This window comes from Microtus ochrogaster, chromosome 2 (assembly GCF_000317375.1).
Source record: "Microtus ochrogaster isolate Prairie Vole_2 chromosome 2, MicOch1.0, whole genome shotgun sequence".
NCBI classification, from domain to species: domain Eukaryota; kingdom Metazoa; phylum Chordata; class Mammalia; order Rodentia; family Cricetidae; genus Microtus; species Microtus ochrogaster.
In genome coordinates this window covers 29,484,414-29,496,730 of record NC_022010.1, presented here as the reverse complement: position 1 = coordinate 29,496,730, position 12,317 = coordinate 29,484,414, and the positions used below count along the sequence as shown (strand labels likewise).

Below are 12,317 nucleotides of genomic sequence, written 5' to 3'. Positions count from 1 at the left end.
AGTAAGAAGGTGAACCAAAGGAAAAACTCATAGTTATCCTCTTGGCTATGGGAAATAGACAAAATTGCCTGGGAAAAAATTGGGATCTTGGGGGTTGAGTGGGAGGGGGGTAAGGGGAGATGGGGGAGGAGGTGGAAACTTGTTTTTTTTTTCCTTTTCTCAATAAAAAAAAATGAAAACCTGAAGAAAAGACACTGTTCTGGGGATCATCTATAATAAGAAACAAACACCCTGAGATCCCACAGTAACTCGAGGCCAAGAATAGGCAGACGCAGGTGTCCAGACCATTCTTCCTCTTTTCATAAGGGAGTAACAAGTAGAGATGAATTAACTGATCACACAGGGGAGCTGCAGTTGGCATCACTCATCCTTGGGTTTTCTTCCTTCTTCCCCCCTTCCAGTCTATTCTGAAGTGAACTTGACCCACGGGGTTAGAAGGCTAATGATACGTACAGTGTTAACCGGATATTTGGGTACTGGGGTAGAAATTACTCATGCATGTGTTTCCAGAAGAAATTAGCAACTGAATTGGCAGGATGAGGAGAACAGAGGCTTTTCCAGTGTGAGTGGGCATCAGTCTGTTGAGATCTGAGTAGGATCAAGAGATGGGCAGAGACTGAATTCCTTCTGCCCGAGTGCTGGAGCCAGGGCATGGATCTTCCCTGCCTTTGTTGTACCGTCAGCTTTCCTGGGTCTACACCTTGCAGACAGCTGTCATGGTGATGGTGCTCAGGTTCCATAGTCTCATGGGTCACAAACTCATAACAAAAATACTTATTATGCCTGGGACAGCCCTGTTCGCTCATTGGACAATGTACACATAGCCATAGCCGATGTCTACATCACTGATGTTGAAAATGGTTTGAGAGTGAGATGTATTACAAGCCGAACACCAGAACAGACCAAAATGCTTCATTTTGCACCTTCCAGATTAAGTCTCAGGACTATCTGCTATCATTAAGATAACAAAGAAGGGGGCTGCAGAGATGGTTCTGGGGTTAAGAACACTGGGTGATTCCCAGCACCCATATGGAGGCTCACAATCATCTGTAACTCTAGCTTTAGGGCTCCAATGCATCCCTTTGGCCTCCAGCATACACATGGTGCAGATACACTCATGGGGGCTCATACACATACACATAAAAATGAATAAATAAATAAATATTTTAAAGCTACCCAAAGGAAAGCTGAAGGCAGAACTTAGTAGAGTCCTTGCCCAGTATCTGTAAGGCCTTGGGTTCAATCTCCTGCAATGGAGAAATTTTAAGAAATGCCAAAGGAATTGCAATTTGGCCATGTTTCCTTGCCATCTGATTCAATCATAACTCAGACGCCAAGGTGGAGCAGGATTTAGGCGGCGGTAATATATTGCTCTCTTAACCCAGGACCTAACACACCTTACCTGTTCCTCTTTCTCTTTAATCTATTCCCCTCTTATCTGCATTTGAAGAGCGATTGCCTTTGCCTCACACCCCAAGATGCATCCTTCTGCACACGGCCACAATCCCATCATTCATTATTCTCTAGGGGACACTTATGGCCAACTTCTCCCCCGGGCCTCCCTCTCCTTCCTAGTCCAGATCATCTCCGGCCATACTCTGAAATGCAGCCTGGCCCCACTCCCAGTTCCAGCAAGCACCCTGACTCTTTTCTGCATTTGCTAGCACCTAGAAACCTATCTGTTCTGACTGCTTCTACTTCCACACTTTCCATTCATGCAGCACCCACGAATATGTGAGTTCCACCCCCGTGTTTGACTAAAAGTGTTCACTGAAAACTAGGTCACCAACTGCTGCCTAATTTCCCATTCCCACAGCCTCCTGGCGTTTCCGCTTGCCCTGCCTCCTGCGAAACCATATCAGTCACTTCCTGCTTCAGAAACTCCACCTTAGACCCACACACTGCATTCTCATGGAGTCTCTTGGACCCCCTCCCCTAGGGTTCTATCTCTAGCTAGCGTTCTGCTTCTGTTGCTTCCTAAATTGGTCAATCTCCTTTTTGCCTATTTAATTTTACCTTGTCTCCACTTCGCAGAAACTGTTTATCCATTCTCACGGCTTCTGGACACATCCATAGAGCAATCACCCAACACTGATATCCTTGCTCAGTGTTTCTCTGTAGCCAAATACTCCTTTTAGATATGCCTGTCTAATGCCTACAGGAACCTCGAAATCTCACGTGTCATTAAATTGTCCACTATTACCTCCAATGCCACCACAGATTCCCCCAGGGTTCCTCTAGAGGTACAGCTGCCTCCACAGCGGATCCTGATCACCCTCTCGTTCCACCTTTCCACTTCCCCAGCTTGACAAACTCCTGGGTATCCTTCAAGCTGCTGCACGACTCCCCTTCTCCGCAGCATCTCTCCTGAGCCCCGCTCTGCTCACACGAATACGCCTCCATGTGTATTCTCGATGACCACTAGCAAATACTTATTGCGTCTATGAACATTATTGGTTGAACTCCTTGTGCCCCACAGAGTCCTGAATCTGTGTATCCTGAACATGGACTGGCGCCTGGCCCACATCAGGCCTCAGAAAAACAGGAATAGGCTGGCCAAGTCCAAAGCAGCCATGGGTCTTCTCAGATTCTGCCTGGTTCCGTTTGCTTGATTTTCACCATCACGGCAGAGCTGAGTGAATTGTGTGGAACCATGAAAAGCCTAACGTGTTTACTGCCTAGCCTTCAGTTGGCTCACCCCGCTTCAAAACACTCAGGCTCTTGCCATTTCTTGATGGTGATGGGAACGCACCAGGTACCACCACAGTGCAGCCATAATTAATTTATTCATTAATCCAAAAGACACTGAGTTTCCCTTTGCTTTTTGAAAAAAAAAACATTTCTAACACATTCTTTGAAAGTTCTGTCTCTGTATACAATGTAATTGTGATATATATATATATGATATATATATATACATACACACACACATATACCCACTTCCTACCACCTACCTCCTGCTCTGCCAAGACCTACCAACCTGCTTGTCCTTCTAGAAATTATTATGAATAACGCACTGAGTCCAGTGGGTGCTGCCCAGATAAGTATGGGTGTGGGGCCACCCACTGGGGCATGGGCAACCTACCAGCATCACAGACCCAAAGCAAAGGCCACCTCCCCACTCAACAGCCATCAGCGGCTAACAGACACATAGCGAGGAGTGAGACAGGGCAGTCCCTCCCCTGGACATGCTGGACTTCTGAGTGGCTTCATCACGTTCAGGTCTTGTGCAGAAACGACAGTTGTAAGTGTGTGTGCTTGTACGGTCATGGTGAGTACAGAAAACAGCATCTTACCGCTCTCCCCTACCATCTGCTCTTATGCCCCTTTGCCCTCCCCCACTTTCTCCAATGACTGCTGAGCCTGGGGAAGGAGGAGAAAGAGACAGGTGCAGATGGCCCACCCTCGGCTGGTCCCTCACGGCTGCATCATTTTTAAATCCTTCTGTTCTCATAGGCTGCACGATGTGGAGGGCTGAATGCTAATAATTATACAAAAGCAAAGCAAGATACTGGCGAACCTTCCCCAAGACACTGAACGAAACACAGGGGATGGCGGGTTGAAGTTACCTGGCTGAGGAGGGGCTGCTGTCCCATGGCAGGGTCAAAGCTGTATGTCTCTCAGATGCAGAGACATGGATGATGAAATGGAGTCAGCTTTGGAGGGTGTTGGGGGAACGGCATTCTGAAGGCCATAGTAAACACAAGACTGTCAAGTCAGAAAGAGAGGCTACAGCATGCCTGGAGTGACGGAGGCCACAGTGGTCAGTATGTATGGAGACAAGAACAAGGGGAACCAAAAGACTTGCAGGAGAAGGCCAGGGAGAAGCTGGCCCCAGGGCCTGGGAGGCCCGATGAGAAGTTTTGATTAACCAGTGGCCCTGAGTGTCAGGAGCTAATACTGAGCTCAGTCAGCAGCTGGAAGCTTTTGATTCTGCCATTCTTCCCATTTTAGAGGCAACGAGATAGAGGCTCAGAGAATTGCAGACCTGGTACCTAATGAAAGGGACCTGAGAAAGATCAGCATGAGCCCTGAGAACACATCCCTCCCCCTCCACCAGCCTGACTTCTACAGCGTGGACCCTCATCTCAAAGCTATGATGCTCACAAAAACAAGGTGTCTACGTTGGGTGTATAGAGAGACGGTTCCGCAGCTAAGAGCACTGGCTGCTCTTGCAAAGGACCAGGGTTCAGTTCCCAGCAGCCACATGACATCTGTAACTCCAGTTTCAGGGGATCTCTGCCCTCTTCTGGCCTCTGAGAGCACTGCATGCATGCAATACACAGCCATACATCCAGGCAGAAACACTCCTGTGCATAAAATACAAACAAAAATAATTTGATGCCTGGCGGTGGTGGCGTACACCTTTAATCCCAGCACTCGGGGGGCAGAGGCAGGTGGATCTCTGGGAGTTCGAGGCCAGCCTGGTCTACAAGAGCTAGTTCCAGGACAGGAACCAAAAAAAAAAAAAAAGCTGAGAGAAACCCTGTCTTGAAAATTCCAAATAATAATAATAATAATAATAATTTGAAAATGAAGTGTGGCGTTACAAAAACATGGGAAATATGAAAAAGTATAAAACATTAGCATCTCATGCTCTTCTATGAGGATTCTTATGCAGGGCTCTCCCATGAGAAAAGATTCCTCATACAACCCCTACCTTGACCTACATTCAAAACAGACAATGCCAATTTCGTATTTGAAACCTAAAGATTCCTAATTCCTCACCAACAAGCAAAACAAAACAAGAACCCTTTAAGGTTAGTCTAGCCCTGAAATCTCTTCAATACTTGGCCCCAGTTTACCCACTGGTTTTGTTTCCAGTGACATCCACCCTCACACACACCTCTTCCATGCACAGAAATGGCCTGCTTCCTAAGGAACTCAGAACCCCATGTCTTTGTCATGTGTTTCCTCTGGGGCCTCTTCATTACACAGCATCCACTCTATGAAGTCATTTGGGCCCTGTTCCTCCCCCAGGTGTCCCATCAGGGTGTCCCCACTCAGTCCCTTCCTTTGCTAATACTGTCCCACAACATACGTGCTGCTCGGCACAGGCCCAGTGCCAGCAGCTTTGTGACAGCTTCCATGGGTGTCCAAGCTTCCTAGTATCCAGCCAGGCTCCGATCTGCAGAGCAACTAAATGTATTAAGACTCGCTGTCTTATGCCTACACTATTATTTGCTTCGGTGCAGTCTTGGAATGGAAAAACAACATTTTCATTCTAGAATTCTTTTTTATTTTCCAAGACAGGATTTCTTTGTGTAGCCCTGGTTGTCCTAAAACTCAGTTTGTAGACCAGGCTAGCCTCAAACTCAGAAATCTGCCTGCCTCTGCCTCCCAAGTGCTGGGGTAAAGGCATGAGCCATAACACTTTACTTCATTTTAGAATTCTTATCCATAGATGCTGATCACAGGTTTGTATTTTGCTAAATTTTCAACTGCATCATCAGCTGAACAGGGCTGGTTTCAAATATTCCAATTCCATTTATTTGCTTTTCAAAATATGTTAATAATTTCTTCACTTTCTAAACTTGGTGAGATTAACCCTAACTTTTTTTTTAAAAGTCCCTGCAAGAATGTCTGCAGAGCATGTCAAAATCCAAAATAAATTTTATTTTAATAATCAGAATCTATACCACTGATGCCTACATCTTGAAAAAAAGTGTTCCAAGTTAGCTGATTGAATTTCTCTAGCTATTTATAGAATGAAGTTTTATCATCTATCCTTCAAAAAAATCTTTCAACGCCTCAACTGCTCCTATCAGAAAATATTACATTTCTTTCTTGCATTGCCTCATATAAAAGCACTATGCTTTCAGGGAGAAAAATGAATGTGTTTCAAATACATTACCATGCAAGAAAATTACATTTCTCCACCCGGCACACTTGGTAGGTTAACAGGTTCTGCATGTTGGGGCCATTAAAGATTTGTTTTTGAAGAAAGAACATAAAATATACAGAGCTTTGAAAGACAGTGTAGAAAAGCAGGGTCTTCTCCTAACTCTGGAAGTGGAGGCTGTAATAGTAAACATCTCTGTGGACAATCATGGCCTCCACCAAACAGATTTCATGCCTGTATAAAATGATCTGCAGCCCCTTTGTGCTCTGAGTGCTCAAATGTCTTGAGTTTCACACTCGGGCCAGAGGACGGCAACAGCTTGGTTTTTGAGACAACTTTGGAGTCAGAAAGAGCTGGCCTCAAAAAAAAAAAAAAAAGTCAGAAAAGATTTAAGAATCAGGAAGCCCTTGGGTCTGCTGATTCTTCGTGTGGTCACACCACGATCTGTAAGTCTTAGGAAATAGCAGCGACTATGAGACAGGAACCCTTGAAGGAGCTGCACTGTGGGGTGGCACGGTGGCACAGGGTAGCTCGGGGTGGCACGGGGTGGCACAGGGTGGCTCGGGTGGCACAGGGTGGTGTGGGATGGCATGGGGTGGCGCGGGGTAGCACAGGGTGGCGCGGAGTGGTGAAGGATGGCGCGGGGTGGCATGGGGTGGCGCGGGGTGGCGCAGGATGGCGCGGGGTGGCTCAGGATGGCACAGGGTGGCACAGGATGGTGCCATCTGTCTGTCCACTTCTTTCAGACTATTGCACTATACCCAGGTGCCTACAAACCCAGCAGAGGAAAGGAGGCACTTGGGCCTCCCCTGACTAACTCAGAGCTTACAGGGCTACAAGATCCTTAAGAGACTCCCTACCTGGACTGAGAAAAAAAACACGGTTAACGTATTAGGATTCGTGTATCAAACCAATTCTTGGATTTTTTTTAGAACACAAAAGCTCACTTGACATTGGAAATGTGTAAATCCTGGGTCACAGAGGGAGGCATCCACACTGTCACCAGCACTCTTTCGCCAACGGGATGCTCTTCAGAGCTTTGGGCGAGAACTTGTAAAACAGGCATGAAAATGCCCAGTAGGTAGGACAGAGAATCCAAATCTACAAAGGATGAATGGTGGTTAAACACAAAACCTCAGCCCTGGACAGACACGCGCCAAAGACAGGGTGGTTAAACACAAAACCTCAACCATGTGCAGACACGGGCCAAAGACAGGGTGGTTAAACACAAAACCACATGTAGTGACACACACCAAAGACAGTCTTCATTCAGGGCAAATAAGCACCAAGTAAACAATCTAGGACTAAAAGCATAGACACAGAAGCAGAACTTTATATTCATCAGCATCATGAACGCCACCAGAGCCAAAAGCTTTCGTGGTTATGTAAAGGACATCCTACCCTAGAAGCGTCAACAGCATAGAGTCTGCCGTGAAGAGTTAGGAAATGAGGGCAATCAACACGTGTGCAAACACACGCAACTGGCGTTCTCAGCAACGGCGAAAGAGCCCTGGCAGGGTTGTGGTCTTGAGAGGAAAGAATGTGAGCACAGTACACCCCGCCGTGACTCTGGCTGTCCGCCTGGAGGCAGTTTCCAGCCAGCATCACGGGAAGGAGGAATGTGAACAGAGTAGGAGTGGAAGGCAGTGTTTGGGATGCTCAAGACACCTAGGGTGTGTGAGGCAGACAGCAGAGCGTCTTCACGTCTTGAGACAGACTATTCAAGAACTTCCATTGCAGTCTTGGAATGAGACCAGCATTTCTCAACCTGTGGGTCATGATCTCTATGGGTTCAATGGCTTTCACAGGGATTGCATATCAGACATTTCCATTACGATTCGTAACAGTAGCAAAATTAAAGTTATGAAGTAGCAGCAAAAAAAAATAGCTTCACAGTTGGGGATCAGCACAACATATTAAAGGGTCACAGCAATAGGAAGGTTGAGAACCACTGCTCTCGTTGACTATCAATCTCGGAATAAAAAGGAAAAAAAAAACCACCCAAGGATGAGGGAACACAATTTTGAGATGAGTTGCTAGGCAGCCAAGGATAAAACTTCTCACAACCCACAACAGCTTGAATTTGTTCCATATCCCCACAGCCCAAATGGAGAGACCTTGTGAATACTCGGCACAGACTCCAGAAATGAGCCCTACAATGTGAACTACTGGGTGGTCTGCTTTCCACAACTCAGTCAAGGACTTCTTGCCTCAAATAGAGCTGGACCATGCCATGCTGGCTCCAAGCCCTTCAAGGGCTGACTCACAATGAGTCCAATCCCCACAATGCCATGGCTTTATAAGACCCCAACTCCTCTATCCTGATGGCATTCCCCGGCCACTCTCCTCTCTGATGCCTCTTTCTTCTTCCTCGGGGGCGGAGCCTTTCACTGGCTCCTCCCTCTGCCAGGAAGGCAATATTGCAGGCGTCCATGAGGGTCTCCCCCTCCTCTTCCCTTGAGAGTGGCTTAAAGGACACTTTCTCAGGAAGGCCTTTCTGATCACTCTGTTCAAAATGACCATCCCCTTCCTCTTGCCCAAACCCTCCTTTTCCTCCTTCACCAATGTTCCATTGTCTTCAGCATTACGTATTTACCACAACCGACCACGTAACTGACTGACTTCAGTCAGCCTCAAATTTTAAACTTTCAGCTCCCAGACGGCAGGATGTTTTTGTGTGTTGACTGCTTTGTCTCCACACCAAGGCCAGTGCTGACAGCCCCCCAGGAACCGTTGCCTACTGACTGAATCATGGTGGACTTGTACCAGCTCCAAGCACAGGCAATTCCATTAAGAATGACATACAGCTGTCATGAGAACTACGAAGACAGAGCTTATTAAAAAAAAAAAAAAAAAAAACTAAGGCCATCAATAACTCTCTGAGTGTGTGACAATTCTCAACGTGATAAAGAGGAAAGAGATGAAGAAGTTTCCCTCCAACTATAATCGCCGTGCTCACGGAGCATGGTGATTCGCATCTGTGATCCCAGCACTCAGGAGACAGACACAGGAGTGCACTGAGTCCATCCTGCCATGCAGAGTGAGTCCTAGGCCAGTCTGAGTGACAGATGAAACTTGGATCAACAATGAGATGGTGACATTCCAACAGAGCCAAGGACATGGGACTTTCGTGGAACTCTACAGCAAAAAATAACTGCTATCAATTTTCTAGAAAATTAGTTGGCCTTAAAAAAAACGTTCCAACAGTGGCTGGAGAGATGGTGCAGAGGTTAAGAGAACTTGTTGGTCTTTTGGAGGACAAGGGTTCTAGTCTTAGCATCCACCTGACAACTCACAATGTTCTGTTAACTTCAATGACAGGGGAATCTGATGCTCTCTTCTGGCCTCAGTGGGTACTTCATGCCTGTGGTACATATGTATACATTCAGGCAAACAGTCATATACAGAAAATAAAAAAAGGTAAATATATGTTTTTAAGTTTAAGTATACTTTTACACAATAATTAATTTCAAATAATTTATCCTAAGGATAATATGCAGACTTCTGTATACAAAATGTAAATATTAATATTATCTCAAGGACTATAAAATAAACAGAACCCAATTGTGGTAGTCATCACTCTTACACAGTTGGGGACCCTGAGTCCTGGGCAGGGTGCTGCCCTCAGTGGACTGGGTCTTCCCAGATCAACTGATGTAATGAAGACAATCTCACATAGACATGTACACAAGCCAACCTGATCTAGACAATCCCTCATTGAGACTCTCTTCTAGCAAACAAAACTAACATCCAGATCAAGTCTTCTGAGTCTACAGGAGAAACTGGAAGAAGTCAGGAGGTGATAGTAGGACCACTGATGTGAAGATGGCATGGAAGATGACAGCTCCAACAGGTGAGTTCTCAGGAACATCAATGTCTACCCACAGACGGAGGGGGGAGGAAAGGCTTCTTTAAGAATTAGAGGCATTCAGAAGAAGCCGCAACATTTCTTAGTTAATATTAAACGTGCAACAGGAAAAGAGAGCCGTAACAAGAGGCTTAATTTGTAGCGAGCTGCATGGAATCACAACTGATGGAGATGTATAATCAACTCCTATGGCTAAAGTCTGACCTATGCTATGATCACGCAATGATTATCAGCTGCTTGCATATGTCTGGGCCTATGGGCAGTGCCCACCTGGCAATCCGGGATTGGCAGCCCATGCCTACTTAAGGGCTGGGAGAGGTTTGCCGGGGAGAGGGGAAAAAAGAAGAGAGGTCAGAGAGAGAGGAAAAGTAAGAAAGTGAATAAAGTCCTGGAATAAACTGCAGTGAGAAGAGCTCCGGTGGTCGCGTCATCCTTGCTGGACGAGGTAGAGCCGTGACATTAATTACCTGAAGGATCGGAACCGTAGAAACCAGCAGCTGTTGTTATTGGTCCTGGTGGATGAATGGCACTCGTGGAAGACCTCTGGCTTGCGATCAGGATCCTGCTTTTGGTAGATGGGAGGCGGGACATTGCACCCAGTCCCAACTGGGGCTTAAGGAGCATGGCCGAGCGGTAGAAAGTGGGAGGGACTTCATAATGGGTGTAGGGAGGAGAGCAAAAGTCTTCTTTCCCAGGGTGGTCTGTGACCTGCGATGAGAGCAGAGTGCATAAGTCTAAACGGGCAGGAGACCTATGCTCAGATGACAGCACCATGATGCCATTAGTTCCTCGGTCAAGTGCTGTCTCTCAGCTCAGTGTCCTCATCTCTATGACGACACTGCAGCTGAGTGAGCTCTTCAGTCCCTGCCAGCTGTAATATTCTACCAATCTATATGTCATAGGGAGAGAAACAGAGCTCAATTTAAATTCTTTTCTCAATTTCATTGATATAAATGCACTGACATTTGAGTGACTATTTATTAAATGAACAATGTCGGGGCTGGAGGAAAGTTCAGCAGTTAGAGCAATTGCAGCTCCAGCAGAGGACTGGGGTTGGGTTTCCAGCACCCACCATGGTGTCTCACAACCAACTGTGTCTTAGTTACAGGGGATCTGTCACCCTCTTTTGGCCCCCTCAGGCACTGCACACACATGGTGCACACCCACGCAGGCAGGCAAAAGACCCATACACATGAAATAAAAACAAAATAAATAATGGTAATGAAACAAAGAGATAAATTCTATCAAATGTTCAAAAACGCTTAAAACCTTCCTTATACCTATGGAGAAAGTACATGGTTTTATACTCATTAATCTCAAGTAAATTAACTATTGTACTGTATTTAGTCAACAGAAGATTTAGAAACTATTGTTAGCAAGGGAGAAATGTTTATTTGCAAAAAATAGAGAAATTACTATTTAAAAATTTGTAGGCCTATACTGTATATTTACATAATTAAAACCAGATTTGGGGCACAGTGAGATGGCTCAGAGGGTAAGGATGCTTGCTGCTCTGCCTGAAGACTTGCATTTAATACCAGGGATTCAAAAGATGGAAAGAGAGAACTGACTCCTGCAAGTTGTCTTCTGACCGCCACTTGTGTGCTGTACACACACACATGCACACTTACACACACATGCACAGTTACACTCGCATCCACACATGCATACACACCCACACACATGCACACTCACACACACATGCACACTCACACACACATGCACACTCGCATCCACACATGCATACACACCCACACACATGCACACTCACGCACACTCACACTTGTACACATACACACTCACATGCACACATGCACACTCACATCCACACACATACCTACACTTACAGCCATACTCATACCCACACTCAAACTTGCACACGTGCACACTCACATTCACACACGCATGCATATTTACACTCATGCACGCACATACCCACACACTTCCATGCACACTTATACACACACTGGTACACATACACATGCACACACTCACACTTGTGTACATGCACACACACAGGCACACACTCATTTGCATACATGCACACTCACACACACTAACACTTGTACACATGCACGGTAACATGCACATAGGCACATACACACGTGCACACACAAATACTTGTGCACACGCACACACACTCACATGAACACACACACATGCATGAAAATGGATGCTGAATGCTCTCAGGAATATTTGTGTAGATTCCTCTGGGATAACCAATCTAGGCAAGAGTCCCATGGGCTGCTCAGTTCAGAGAATGCGTCAGCAGTGTCTACACATAAATATTTGTTAAGTAATCGTGCTTCCCTCCACCATTTCCTCTGCTAATAACATAATAATACTATTAATTTTTCCTTTACTTAACAATCCAGAATACAATCTACAGTAATCATGTGTATGTATACATATATGTATGTACGTACATATATAATGTAGAATACAATTCCTAACGATATAACTACATCCTGCTCTCAGAACGTCTGCGCTCACACAATTTGGGATTTGGGTGCTAGGGGTGTAACTCTACCCCTGACCTGCTTTCTAATACATTGTTTCTTTATATTAAGCAAGCAGAAAGAAATGGCATAGTCTATTTAAGTTATA

At 45.7% G+C, this 12,317-nt stretch overlaps 1 protein-coding gene across 2 annotated transcripts in view; it reads right to left on the bottom strand.

The window, feature by feature from the left end:
- Mtus2 (microtubule associated scaffold protein 2) overlaps positions 1 to 12,317 on the bottom strand; it is a 374,670-nt gene that overhangs the window by 243,918 nt on the left and 118,435 nt on the right. For both annotated transcript variants that reach the window (XM_026785020.1, XM_026785024.1), the window contains exon 4: positions 10,178 to 10,418. In XM_026785020.1, the coding sequence (XP_026640821.1) occupies positions 10,178 to 10,418 (241 nt within the window). The remainder of the gene's footprint in view (positions 1 to 10,177; positions 10,419 to 12,317) is intronic.